Raw genomic sequence first — 14,919 nt, 5'->3', positions numbered from 1 at the left:
TTTTCAGTTGGTTAACCAGTTTTCTTTCCTTTGTGGTTTATGATGGGATCTCCACTAGACAGAGGTAACCCATTGGATAGTTGTGTAACTGGATGCTGGTGTGATGGTGCTTGTTGGTTTAGTTTTCATCATACTCCTCTTGAAGTTATGCCTGCAATGCTGCCTCTTACTTTATGCTTGCATGACATTATTACTTTGATTGTGCTTTATTGGTTTGGGTTTTTAAAATCTATTTTTATACTCAAAATAATTCCTTAAATATTTTTGGTGGTCTAGAACTTGTGGAAATTAGTTTCAAGTCTAACTTTTTGGTGGATCCTTTTCAGTTTTTGAAAATATATTCAATGTCACAACTAAGTTTATGCTTTGGCTAAGAATTCAGAAAACAGAGTAAGTTTGTTTAAACACCCAGGAAGAGACCACTTGCCAGGCAGACAATTACCAAAGCTGAGAACTAACTTTCTTTGTGAGATTTATAGATTAAAGAAGAGAAATATATATTTAGAGTAAAAACTAAGTTTTAGGAGACAGTTTCATCAAATAGCTGACATCTAGGAGCCTCCATTAAAGTAACAGTAGATATGATTAAATTGCCGAAAGTGTGTACGACTGATTTGGCATTATATTTCAGAGATGCTATTCACTCTGCATACTGGTCTGTATTCTGAAGCTAAGATTCTTGGGGCTATCAAGTAAAATTAGTTTTTCAGAAATTGGTTTTCTGAGCATTTGTATAGGCCTTGGAAATAGTTGCTCACTTCTTTCTTTCTAATCACTATCAGTCTAGTTTTTCTTGGACAAAACTGATTTCCTTTTAGTTTTTTCATGTGTTTGTTTATTTGTTTACTACCACGTATACCTCTGTAGAAGAAGGTGGATTGTTTTTCAAACTAAGAAACAAAACCTGTTCTGAAGTGGGCCTGTATATGTGCAATGGCAGAGGGTTCTAACATTGAAATTATTTTCTAATGTTCATATTGAACTAGTGTTGAAATGAAAACATAATTTTTGTCTTAAAATTTTCATCATCTTGAAAACTGTAAAGGATCCATTGATTTTGAATGGCCATGAGAGAAATGCTTATGATAAATAGCATAAAACTGTCAGATAAATGGTGATTCATCTCTTACTATTTATATTCTAATTCACTTATATATTTTTGTCTTTTGGTGGGACCCATACATTCTATAGAAAATTTCCCAGGAACGAGAAAAATTTGCTGATGAAGGCAGTATATTTTACACCCTTGGAGAATGTGGGCTCATATCCTTTTCAGACTACATTTTCCTCACAACTGTTCTTTCCAGTAAGTATAAATGTTTTCTTTTTCCATTTGTAGAGCAGATACAGGACTATAAACATAATTGTTTATATGTTTATAAAACAAGACATATTGGTAGAGTTAATGAATTATAATGAATTATAAGTTACATAAAATTTCATTTGCTTTTAATTTACTATAACTTGTGTATAGAACCACCTGAGAGAGGCAGAAAGAAGAGAAAACTAAAGTATCAAAGTAAAGTTAAAAACAAAACAAAACGGCTGGGCACAGTGGCTCACACTTGTAATTCCACAACTTTGGGAGATCAAGGTGGGCAGATCACTTGAACTCAGGAGTTCAAGACCAGCCTGGGCAACATGGTGAAACCCCATCTCTACAAAAGCATACGTGTAGTCCTAGCTACTTAGGAGGCTGAAGTGGGAGGATAGCCTGAGCCTGGGAGGCGGAGGTTGCAGTGAGCTGAGATGAGGCCACCACACTCCAGCCTGGGCAACAGAGTGACACCCTGTCTCAAAAACAACAGCAGCAAAAAAACTAAGAAGTGACATCTACCTTTAACTGTCTGTCACTCTGTATTCTGTCAAGGTGAGTCATGTATTGCTTACTACTATATCCTTCATTAACTTACTGCTTCTCCAATAACACATATTTTGATCTATCATTTCCTCCACTAAAGAAGAAAATTGGCTTGGTTGACCTAATTGAGTTGAATATTTGTTTTTTAACCTTGGAGGAATACTTCTGAAGACACAAAACTCAATTTTGACTCACTTAGAGCATTGAGGAGTTTCTGATTTTTTAAAACTATCAATAGCTTTGTTGATTAGTATGCTACTCTAAGTGATTTTAAATTTTATTACTTTTTGATGTGACTTTTTTTTAACCATTCAGAAAAACTAAACAAAATGTTATGTTCGTAGCTCTCCATGTGTAGTCTATTAAAATCTACCTAAGGTGAACCAGAGTTCAGATTTGTATGTTTGAAATAAGTGATTTGCAATTTTTTTTTTTTTGGTCTGGGACATATCAAACAAAAATAACCCTCTCTTTTTCACCTTCTCCAAGCCAGCCATCTGTAAACATAAAGCTACTAGAAGATAGTTTTTAATAAGTGGCATATACATGTCCTGCCATGACTGTGACCACTTTCGTTCTTATTCCTCTGTGTAAGTGTGTAAGGATTGACAAGGAAATTATATATATATATGTATATGCCTTGCCACAGCTGACTTTGGGACACCAAAGTGTCTGAATAAATTCATACGGTGGAGCAGTACCCTGGCAATGAAAATACACATTGATTTGTTATGAAAATCCAAAATAACTCCAGCAGCATACAACTTAAGATCATAATGTGCTTTTAAAAGCATCTCTAGTTCAGATCCCAGCCCCACCATTTCTCAGCTTGTGATTTGGGGGAAGACAATAGATTTGTTCTTCTGTTGTGTCTGTAAAATGAAGGGGGCAGTAATATCAAACCCAAATTATTTATTTGAGAATGATGACATCATGAATATAAAGTAGCTATTAATAGTTTAGTGCCTAATATTTAGTGGAAATCTGTCTTGGTTTTTATTTTTTTATTCTGTCACAACATGTTACTTCGTGTCTGATTTTTAAAGATCCATAAACCTTATCTTTTTTAAAAAATGACCCAAACTGGTGGGAATTTTTAAAACATTTTTGTGACTTTGGACAGAATTTATTATACAGCAAATAGCCATGATGTAGCAGAAAGACTATGGCATTAAATGAAGAGACCTGCATTGGTATAAAATGTATACTTGCAAGTAGTTGTAGCAAATGTTTGTTGAGCTGAAATAAGCTTTGAACTTGTGTCCACTGCTTAGTCCTGTTACCTTCATATCTTTCCAAATGTCAGAAGGAACACAGAACAGAACCTTCAGAGTACCTGGTACATCGCATAGCTCCCTTAACCACTTAAAAGCTTGTTTTTAAAAAGTCACAATGACCCTTGGGTTCTAGAAACCCCTCCAAGTAGCTCTGCCATTTCCAGCACATTTACTTTATGGTGCTCAACTCCTAGTTTGAATATGGTGAGTGATTTACAATGAAGTGCTTACTTAGTAAATTACTTTCTATATTTGTCAGGAATGAAGAAAATAGAATCAGGGTATGATTTTAACAGTCTCTTTATCACTAGGTTTTTTTTTTTTTGCTTGCTTGTTTTTTGTTTTTATAATTTCAACTTTTATTTTAGATTCAGAGAGGACACGTACAAGTTTGTTACATGATATTGGGTGATGCTGACGTTTGGGTATGAATGATTTCATCTCCCAGATAGTGAGCATAGTACCCAATAGGTAGGTTTTCAGCCCTTGTCCCCCTCCCGCTCTACCCTCTGTAGTAGTCCCTAGTGTCAGTTGTTCCCATCTTTATGTCCACATGTACCCAGTGTTTAGCTCCCACTTATAAATGAGAGCGTGCGGTATTTGGTTTTCTGTTCCTGTGTTAATTTACTTAGGATGATGGCCTCTGGCTACATCCATGTTGCTGCAGAGGGCATTATTTCATTCTTGTTCATGACTGTGTAGTATTCCATAGTGTTGTGTACCACATTTTCTCTATCCAGTCCACCACTGATGGGCACCTAGGTTGATTCTGTGTCTTTGCTATTATGAATAAATCTGCGATGAACATACAAGTGCATGTGTCTTTTTGGTAGAACGATTTATTTTCCTTTGGGTATGTATCCAGTAATGGGATTACTGGGTTGAATGGTAGTTCTGTTTGTAGTTCTTAGAGAAATCGTCAAACTGGTTTCCACAGTGGCTGAAGTAATTTACATTCCCACCAACAGTGTATGAGGATTCCCTTTTCTCTGCAGCCTCGTCAGCATCTCTTATCTTTTGTGTTTTTAATAATAGCCATTCTAGGCTGGGCATGGTAGCTCATGCCTATAATCCCAGCACTTTGGGAGGCCAAGGCAGGCAGATCACTTGAGGTCAGGAGTTCAAGATCAGCCTGGCCAACATGGTGAAACTCCATCTCTACTAAAAAAAAAAATACAAAAATTAGCCAGGTGTGGTGGTGGGTGCCTGTAATCCCAGCTACTCAGGAGGCTAAGGCAGGAGAATCGCTTGAACCCGGGAGGTGGAGGTTGCAGTGAGCCGAGATCACACTCCACTGCACTCCAGCCTGAGAGACAGTGCAAAACTCCATCTCAAAAATAATAATAATAATAATAATAATAATAATAATAATAATAGCCATTCTGACCGGTGTGAGATGGCATCTCATTGTAGCTTTGATTTGCATTTCTCTGATGATTAGTGATATTGAGCATTTTTTCATGTTTGTTGGCTGCTTATGTGTCTTCTTTTGAGAAGGATCTATCCATGTCCTTTGCCCACTTTTAATGAGGTTATTTGCTTTTTTGCTTGTTGAGTTATTTAAGCTCCTTATAGATTCTGGATGTTAGACCATTGTCAGATGCATAGTTTGTGAATATTTTCCCCCATTCTGTAGTTTGTCTGTTTACTTTGTTGATGGTTTCTTTTGCTATGCAGAGACTCTTTAGTTTAATTAGGTCTCACTTGTCAATTTTTGCCTTTGTTGAAATTGCTTTTGGGGAATAACTCATAAATTTCGCCCCAAAGTTGATGTCTAGAATGGTATTTCCTAGGTTTTCTTCTAGGATTTTTATAGTTTGAGGTCCTACATTTCAATCTTTAATCCATCTTGAGTTAATTTTTGTATATGATGCAAGGTAAGGGTCCAGTTTCATTCTTCTGCATATGGCTAGCTAGTTATCTCTGCACCATTTATTAAATAGGGAGTCTTTTCTCCATTGTTTATTTTTGTCAGCTTAGTTGAAAATAAGATGGTTGTAAGTGTACAGCTTTATTTCTGGGTTTTCTGTTCTATTCCATTGGTCTATGTGTCTGTTTTTGTACCAGGACCATGCTGTTTTGGTTACTGTAGCTTTATAGTATAGTTTGTAATGTGATACCTCTGGGTTTCCTCTTTTCGCTTAGGATTGCTTTGGCTATTCAGGCTCTTTTTTGATTCCATATGAACTTTAGAATAGTTTTTTTCTGATTTTGTGAAAAATGACATTGGTAATTTATTAGTAATAGCATTGAATCTGTAGATTCCTTTGGGCAGTATGGTCATTTTAACAATATTAATTCTGCCAACCCATGAGTATGGCATGTTTTTCCATTTGGTTGTATCATTTCTGATTTCTTTCAGCAGTGTTTTGTAGTTCTCCTTGTAGAGATCTTTCACCTTCTTGGTCATGTATATTCCTAGGGTGTATGTGTGTGTGTGTGTATGTGTGTGTGTCTATTGTAAATGGAATTGAGTTCTTGATTTGGCTCTCAGCTTGAAAGTTATTGGTGTGTAAAAATGCTACTGATTTTTGTACATTGATTTTGTATCCTGAAACTTCAGTAAAGTCATTTTTCAGGTCTAGGAGCCTTTTGGCAGAGTATTTTGGGTTTTCTAGGTATAGAATCATATTGTCAGTGAAGAGATAATGTGGCTTCTTATTTCCCTATTTGGATGCCTTTTATTTTTTTCTCTTGCCTGATATTACTACTGGTTTTAAACATTTGATTATAACATGCCTTTAGGATTTCTCACTCTTAGCACTGTTGATATTTTGGGCAGGATAATTCATTATTGTGAGGGCTGTCCAGTTCACTTTAGGATATTTAGCAACATTCCTGACCTCTACTTGCTAGATGCCAGCAGCACAGCCTACACCCTTCCCCAGCTATGACAAGCAAAACTGTCTCCAGATATTGCTAAATGTCGTCTATGTGCTGGGGGTGGGGAAGAATCATCCCTGTCTGAGAACCACTCGTTTATTTTTGGCACATGTTCTTTTTAATTATGATGTGCCTTGATGCAGTTTTCTTCATGTTTCTTGTCTTTGGGTTCATTGAGCTTTTTAGACCTGTGCCTTTATATGTTTCTTCAAGTACTTTTTCTATGATCTCCCTTCCTCTCCCGCTGAGACTCCAGTGACATATTTTCCTCAAATCAACCCTATAATGTTTATACTATTGTTACTTTCATTTTACAAATGAGGAAATTGAGGCATACAGAGGGTTAAAGAACCTGTCCCTAGACCCACAGTGAGTAAGGAGACAGTTTAGGATTTGAACCCAGGCCAACCCCAGCATCTGGGCTCCTGTCACTTGACATTACTGCTGTGGTCACATATTCAGCAGTGTTAAGCTGTAACTTTAGTGCTGCTTCTTTGTCTAAGGCTGAACTACGGAAAGGCTGGTCATAAACTCTCCTATAGATAGTGGGCAGTTCAAGCATCCTTGCAATCTGAGTTTTGCACACTGCATTGTCTACTTTATCTATTATAACAAGATGGGGAGAAATATGAGAAATGACACTGAGATCAGTTCTTTCCCATGTTCAGATTGCCGCTAGGATGACAGGAAATGAGGCACTCAGTGACTCTCCTTTCTTGTGGGTAACAAGGGATCATTACAGTCTAAATACACTAAATGGTTCCCAAGTCATCTGTGAGAGGGCACCCAATACCCTAAGGAAAATCTTTGCCAGGGAGTGGCTTGGGAATAGGGAAAGCACATTAGCATATGCATTCATCTGTTACTCTGATGGATAGCAGGGCCACAGAAAACCAGCTAGAACAGTGCAAAGGGCATCAGCCAGATGCTGTGGGACCGCCATATTTCTGAGGAGCTGTTTTCATTCAAAGTTAACGGACTAAGGCTGGGCGCGGTGGCTCACACCTGTAATCTCAGCACTTTGGGAGGCTGAGGTGGGTGGATAACTTGAGGTCAGGAGTTCGAGACCAGCCTGGCCAACATGGCGAAACCCCATCTCCACTAAAAAATACAAAAATTCGCCGGGCATGGTGGTACATACCTGTAGTCCCAGCTACTCGGGAGGCTGAGGCAGGAAAATTGCTTAAACCTGGGAAGCAGAGGTTGCAGTGAGCTGAGGTTGCGCCACTGCACTCCAGCCTGGAAGACAGAGCGAGACTGACTCAAAAAAAAAAAAAAAACCAAAAAAAAAACAGCAAAACAAAGTTAATGAACTCACAGGTGTTCAAGAAATCGCCATCATTTTGAAGAATATGAACACTGTGCTCTAATGGATTGAAACTTGAATCCTCAAAGTAGCTTATGAACTACTATGTGGTCTAAAATAAAAGTCAACAACTACATATAGGAAATCATGTGGGTTTTTTTCTTGACTTAAAAATAAAATTAAGAAAGCTGTTTTTCTAAAGAAAGCATGTTATGCAATATAATTTCTTCCATTAGAGTTAATTCTTCTTATTGAAACTTTTTGGAAGTTTGGTTTTTCTAAATAAGAGTTTCTAGGACACGTATCCAGAATAACAATCAATCTGGCAGAAATATCTCGTGCTTACAATAAGCAGTGGCATGAATTTCTTACTCTTCTCTGTATGTGATTCGGGTAATGGGCCTTCCTTGGCCAACCTACACGTTTAAACACCTTTTATTCCATTTCACTCATACAACACACATCTCCTAAACCTCTTTCTTTATTTTTTCTCCTTCGCACATATCACTATTTAACATTCCATATAATTTATTTTTTATACTGTTATTGTCCATTTTCCAATCTAGAATATAAGCTGCATGACTGATTATAAATTTGTAATGATATTCACTACAGACATATCTATATTAAGCATGGTGGCAAGGTAACAGAGCAAGAATATAACATATGTTGTTTTTTTCATTTTATTAAAAAAAAAAAAAAAAACCTTTAGCAAACTTAAGACTCTACTTTGCTGTTGATATCCTAAATTTAGAATAGTCCTTGTAGCTATTGATGTCTTCAGTCTGTAGCCAGTACCAGTGAAATGAGGAAAATGTGTATTTTAATTAATCTATTCCCAAACAAGCTTGCTTTCTTATAATTCAGAATTCATATATTTGTATCCCCTCTTTACTCCTAACTCATACATTCTATTGCTTTAAACCTTATCTCTCTAATCAGCTTTGATGGATTAACTTGAAGAATTTTCAGCATGAGCCATAGCATCCATATTAAATAGAATATTAAGTATTTACTAGATAACTACTCATTAATAAAATGAATTCAGATTCATTCTAGGCAAGATGAAGAGACTGTTAATAATTATTATTAAATAATTTCCAAGGACTGCTGATTCTTAAAGTAAGTTAATAAGAATTGAGTGGGAATAAACAAGCATGGTTATTAGTAGCTTACTTCTCTGCACTAACCAACTGGAACATTACCTGATGGTCTTAAATTTTATACACAGAAGTCAGAGATTTTTCTGCATAACTAGATATAGAGAAGGGTTATCAGAATTTCTTTGGAATGCTAAATATTATTTATTGACTTCGATCATTCTTACTAATGCTAAGATTCACTAGGTAATGGTAATATAACTTAGAATTTGGCCCTTGGCCATTGACAATTATGAAATATTATTGTGTGTTCTTTGTCTTCATATATGTTCAATCTAAAGTTATTAACCCTGTGGGCTAATAACATGAAAACAATTCTAGATAGCTTGATGGGGAGGCAATAATAAAACATTTATAATTGGGCACAGTGGCTCATGCTTGTAATCCCAGCACTTTGGGAGGCTGAGGCAGGAAGATCACTCGAGGTCAGGAGTTGGAGACCAGCCTGGACAACATGGTGAAACCTTGTCTCTACTAAAAATACAAAAATTACCTGGGTATGGTGGTGAGTGCCTGTAATCCCAGCTATTAGGGAGCTGAGAAACAAGAATCGCTTGAACCCGGGAGGCAGAGGTTAGTGATCCGGCAGTGAGCTGAGATCACGCCACTGCACCCTAGCCTGGGCAACAAAGCAAGACTCTGTCTCAAAAAAAAAAAAAAAAAAAAATATATATATATATATATATATATGTGTGTGTATATATATAATAGTTTATCATTAAGCAACTTCCTTACTTTTTACTATTAATCTTTGAAAAGCTACCAGAAAAATCAAAGCAAAAATGTTTGGTACCCAGGGCTTTAAAATTTGGAGGCAGACTTAATGAAAATCTGGCATAATTCATTATGTTCTCATTTTGATTATCTCTTTAGATTTTAGAGAATCAGTGGAGAAATTGAATTAAGTGTTTTCACAGTAGCCAGATTTGATTTACTGAAAATTAAGCTACATCCTCATTATGATGCATCTTTCTCACAAATATACAAGCCTTTTGAGATATTACAATAGCATTCAAGTGAAGTTGTGTAATATCTTATTTCTCTTGCCATGCTGAAGTCAAGAGCAGATCACAAAGTGTATGTGACTTGGAAAGTGTGGTGCTGATCAGTGCCATTCCATCTAATGAAAATGTTGTAAAAGTTTTAGATGAAAATAAGTTTTTCAGGTCGAGTGATGTATTGAAAAATACGGGCAAGGCCTAACAGCTGAGATGTATCAACAGGTATAAAGCAGTTACAAATCCTTCTTACTGGGACATCAGAGTTGGGGAAGTTACACAGAAAATTTGGTTTAGCTATTATCTTCATAATTTCTATGTCTGGAAATTATCTACCATTGCTAAATTGATGTTATGAAGAATAAGATTAAGAAGGTAAAAGGCTAATCTTTTTCAGTGTTATTTTAGCCTATGAGAGGTGCTTAGAATTTCTGAAATACTCATTTGCATATTGTAAGGCCAAAAGTATCACAATGTGTTATTTACCAATAACTTCCTTTTCTGGCATAACCTGTTTTTGTGGTTAATTCATTGGTTTTATGATAATGCAGCTTCTGTCAAAACATTAAAATAATGCTTTGAAATATATCAAGTTATTTATAGATGATGTTGAATTCATTCAAGCAAGAAAGAAGTGGCAATTGTGTTTAATCTCTCAAATCTGCTTGTGACTATTCTAGAATGTTTAAATATTTTTTAATCTGAAAAAGGAAATTTATCCTTTGGGAATAATTGCTTGTGATTTGTTCAAGGCTAAGCAGAGAACAGAGAGGGCAAAGAAGCAAATTGTGGCTTATAAGAAAAACAAGATCTAAATGTATTTTGACTGCATCTTGAGGGCGATTTTATGATTTTTTACCCTTGAGGTTCTCCTTATTAGCCTTTCATACTTGTATTTTATTTGAATCAGTCCAGCCTCATTGTTTTGAAAATAATAATATTCTTATAATGTAATAAAATTCTAATATTCATTTAAAATGTTGTGGAAATACAGTTACAGACACGTGATTTCTGGAGCCCTACCCTTTTAATACAAATAGTCAAGATGGGGCTATGCTCTAAAAAGAAAGGAGTATGGAACAAGGTGGTCAGGAGTATGCTATATGGGCTGATACTGCCACCAGAATTATGTCTGCATAAATTTTGTCCTCTCTTGAATAGCATATGTCGCCCTGTAAAGCTTTCTGTGACTTTTCCATGGAATCAATTCCTTGTGGTATCTGAGGATCAAATGGGAGATATAGAAGAGAGGAGGTTTGCCCTTGGTTCTCCTTCTCTGCTCCTTAGGCTCTCAGAAAGGAAAGCCTAACAGGAAAGCAGGGAGTAAATCCGAAGGCTTCTTTTTTTCTTTCTTTCTTTCTTTTTTGATACAGAGTCTTATTCTGTCACCAAGGCTGGACTGCAGTGGCGCTATCTCAAGTCACTGCAACCTCCGCCTCCTGGGTTCAAGCCATTCTCCTTCCTCAACCTCCCAAGTAGCTGGGACTACAGGCACGCATCACCACACCTGGCTAATTTTTGTACTTTTAATAGAGACGGGGTTTCACCATGTTGGCCAGGCTGGTCTCGACCTCCTGACCTCAGGTGATCCGCCCACCTTGGCCTCCCAAAGTGCTGGGATTACAGGTGTGAGCCACTGTGCCCAGCCCAGGCTTCCTTCTTTCTTAGGCCTCATTTATCAGTGGGAGAAAGTAGATGGAGCAGGAAAAGTAAAACTTCAAAACAGGCTAAATTTTCTGCCTTCTAGAAACTGACCTAACATGTAAAAGTATTCCTTCTTCTCATCTGACTTGTCCAATCAAAATTATCCTTCTCCTAGGATATCTCAACTAGAATTTTATTTTTTGTCATAATTTAAAAGCAATGTTCACATTAAATCATGAATGAATGATGGTGTCCCATAACAGCTACAGAAATATTTACATGAAAGTCCTTGTTAATTCAAAAGAATCTCTAAGTAAGAAGAAAACTTAGGCAGTGGATAGGACATCATTAAATAATATCTTGAAGTGGGAACTATGTCATATGGCTTTGTATTTCCAGAGCACCTGATATTGTATTTAGCTAGTGGTAATTCTAAAAATATTTGAATGAAAGCATATTTGAGATGTGGCTTCTTTGAGTTCTTTCTAGGTAGAAAGGAGACCCAGGCACCCATCTATCACTATACCATTGATTACAGTGTCAAGTGGACCTCAGTGGGCCTTTCTGCCATAGTCTCCCCTTCATTACCCTAGAGCAAACTGTGGAGACTTGCCCTGATCCCAGTTCCTTAGAACTCTTCTCACTTAATCCTATCTTCCTCAGCCTCTGCTCTGTCCTGTTTTTCTTCTACTGATGGTTGGGATGGCTCTGAAGAAATTTAGCCCTCAATAATTGATGATATTTAAAGATGATGTTTGCTTTTGGTCTGTGAGCCCCACATTTTCACATTGTCTGCCTCTTAGAAGTGAGACTGGAATCAAATGTCTCACTTCTAAGAGGCAGACAATGTGAAAATGTGGGGCTCGCAGACCAAAAGCAAACATCATCTTTAAATATCATCAATTATTGAGGGCTAAATTTCTTCAGAGCCATCCCAACCATCAGTAGAAGAAAAACAGGACAGAGCAGAGGCTAAGGAAGATAGGATTAAGTGAGAAGAGTTCTAAGGAACTGGGATCAGGGCAAGTCTGGACCTTTCATTTATTTAAACCCTCAGCTTAATAGTGTTTGATTATGCTTACGTCTTATCATGGTGTTGCTTAACCTGCTCCTGGAACAACTTATAAAGATGCTTATTTGGGCTGGGCGTGGTGGCTCACGCCTGTAATCCCAGCACTTTAGGAGGCTGAGGTGGGTGGATCACAAGGTCAGGAGTTCAAGACAAGCCTGGCCAAGACGGTGAAACGCCATCTCTACTAAAAATACAAAAATTAGCCGGGCGCAGTGGCATGTGCCTGTAATCCCAGCTACTCAGGAGGCTGAGGCAGGAGAATTGCTTGAACCCAGGAGGCAGAGGTAGCAGTGAGCTGAGATGGCGCCACCACACTCCAGCCTGGGCGATGGAGTGAGACTCCATCTCAAAAAAAAAAAAAAAAAAAAGAAAACTCTTATTTGTTTTGTTGGGGAATTTAAAGGGTACACAAAGGGAATCAAGGCAGGAAATAGTGGTTGTCATTGAATGGTTTGCCTGATACTGCCTGTTTTGGAGAAGATATTGATACAGCACATTGTCTGGCATATAGTAAGAATTCCATATATATTTGTTGGCTAAATAAATATCTGAGAATTTTTCTGGCCGGGCACAGTGGCTCACTCCTGTAATCCCAGCACTTTGAGAGGCCAAAGCAGGTGGATCACTTGAACCCAAGAGATCGAGACCAGGCTTGGCAACATAGTGAAACTCTGTCTCTATTAAACATACAAAAATTAGGCCAGGCACGGTGGCTCACGCCTGTAATCCCAGCACTTTGGGAGGCCAAGGTGGGTGGATCACCTGAGGTCAAGTGTTTGAGGCCAGCCTGGCTAACATGGTGAAACCCAGTCTCTACAAAAATTAGCTGGGCAGTCAGGCACGGTGGCCCATGCCTATAATCTCAGCACTTTGGGAGGCCAAGGCAGGTGGATCACTTGAGGTCAGGAGTTCAAGACCAGCCTGGCCAACATAATGAAACCCCATCTCTACTAAAAATACAAAAATTAGCCAGGTGTGGTGGCGCATGCCTGTAATCCCAGCTATTCAGGAGGCTGAGGCAGGAGAATCGCTTGAACCCAGGAGGTGGAGGTTGCAGTGAGCCAAGATCATGCCATTGCACTCCAGCCTGGGCGTCAGAACAAGACTCTGTCTCGGGAAAAAAAAAAAAAAAAAGGAATTAGCCAGGCGTGGTGGCACATGCCTATATTATCCCAGCTGCTCAGGAGGCTGAGGCAGAATAATTGCTTGAACCTGGGAGGTGGCAGTTGCAGTGAACCGAGATTGTGCCACTGCACTCCAGCCTAGGCGACAGAGCAAAACTCCAACTCAAATAAATAAGCCTGGTGTGGTGGTGTGTGCCTGTGGTTCCAGCTAATTGCGAGGCTGAGGTGGGAGGATCGCTTGAGACCAGGAGACAGAGGTTGCAGTGAGCTGATATCACACCACTGCACTCTAGCCTGGGTGACAGAGCAGGACCTTGTCTCAAAAAAAAAAAAAAATTCCAAATGATGACTTAGTATGAATACCATAATTTACCATAATTTTATATTGCTCCAGGCATCCTCAGCATCCCGCCTAGCATTTTTAAATGTCTTAAGGGACCAGTTATTTTCTATGTATGTATACATGATAAAAGCTAGAAAATTAGTTAGACTGTCTAAATTTTTCTGTTTGAACACTAAATTGAAAACAGTTTTTGGGTGAATGCCAAACTTAGTCACATCTAAAGAGTGTCATTAGCATAGGTTAAGTAACAAAAATCTAATTTCTTTATTACGGTAGCTAGTTGTCTTTTTTTTTTTTTTTTTTTTTTTTTTTTGAGACAGAGTTTCACTCTTGTTGCCCAGGCTGGAATACAATGGTACAATCTTGGCTCACTGCAACCTCTGCCTCCCAGGTTCAAGTGATTCTCCTGCCTCAGCTTCCAAGTAGCTGAAATTACAGGCACCCGCCACCACGCTCAGCTAATTTTTGTACTTTTAGTAGAGAGCAGGTTTCACCGTGTTGGCCATGCTAATCTTGAACTCCTGTCTTCAGGTGATCCATCCACCTTGGGCTCCCAAAGTGCTGGGATTACAGGCGTGAGCCACTGCACCCAGCCTAAAGTAGCTAGTTCTAAGCATCTATGCAATAAATTGCATCTTGGCATAAGCCGTCACTTTGGCTATTATTGAGCACATGGTATGGAATAAAAAACCACATGAAATGAAATTCAAGCAGATGTTTTTTTTTTTTTTTAGATCTCTGAAGTTAGGGATGGGGGTCTATTATGCAGACATATGTAATTTGGGCATAAAATAGTAACATGAATTTGAAGAAAATATATTCCTAAAGTAGAAAAGCACTGGCTTGCCTTCTAGAATCTCTCACCCAGGAACTCTTGGAAAATCCAAGCTTTTTGACATCACTGATATTGAATAATCTTTCTATAACACAACTGTCAAATAACAGTGTAAGGAAAACCAGTTTAAATAAAAGACTATTTCTGGCAGCTCTCTGAAAGTCATCTAATAACTGAGGCTGAGATAAAGCTCATAGATAGGCTGTATACTGTGAAGTAGAAACATCAGCTATTTCTTTTCTTTAGATGTGAAATTATACATGGTTTTTTTTTTTTTTAGAATCAGGGCTGAAGTGTATTTTTTGGAAAAAATGTAAATGAAAGAAAAACAGTTGTTAGAAGGAATAAATGCCTGTACAGCCGAAGCCTTGCTGGAGGAATTCAAGAAAAGTCTCACAATCTTCTTAGGAAATTTT

General features: G+C 37.9%; 1 protein-coding gene across 2 annotated transcripts in view; it reads left to right on the top strand.

The window, feature by feature from the left end:
• Nucleotides 1–14,919, top strand: part of MICU1 (mitochondrial calcium uptake 1) — a 264,649-nt gene that overhangs the window by 120,069 nt on the left and 129,661 nt on the right. For both annotated transcript variants that reach the window (XM_003815973.5, XM_055092954.1), the window contains one exon: nt 1,192–1,306. In XM_003815973.5, coding sequence (XP_003816021.1) covers nt 1,192–1,306 — 115 coding nt within the window. The remainder of the gene's footprint in view (nt 1–1,191; nt 1,307–14,919) is intronic.

Source organism: Pan paniscus, chromosome 8 (assembly GCF_029289425.2).
Source record: "Pan paniscus chromosome 8, NHGRI_mPanPan1-v2.0_pri, whole genome shotgun sequence".
Lineage (NCBI taxonomy): Eukaryota > Metazoa > Chordata > Mammalia > Primates > Hominidae > Pan > Pan paniscus.
The sequence above is the reverse complement of the archived record's forward strand: the minus strand, read 5'-3'. Positions and strand labels throughout refer to the sequence as shown.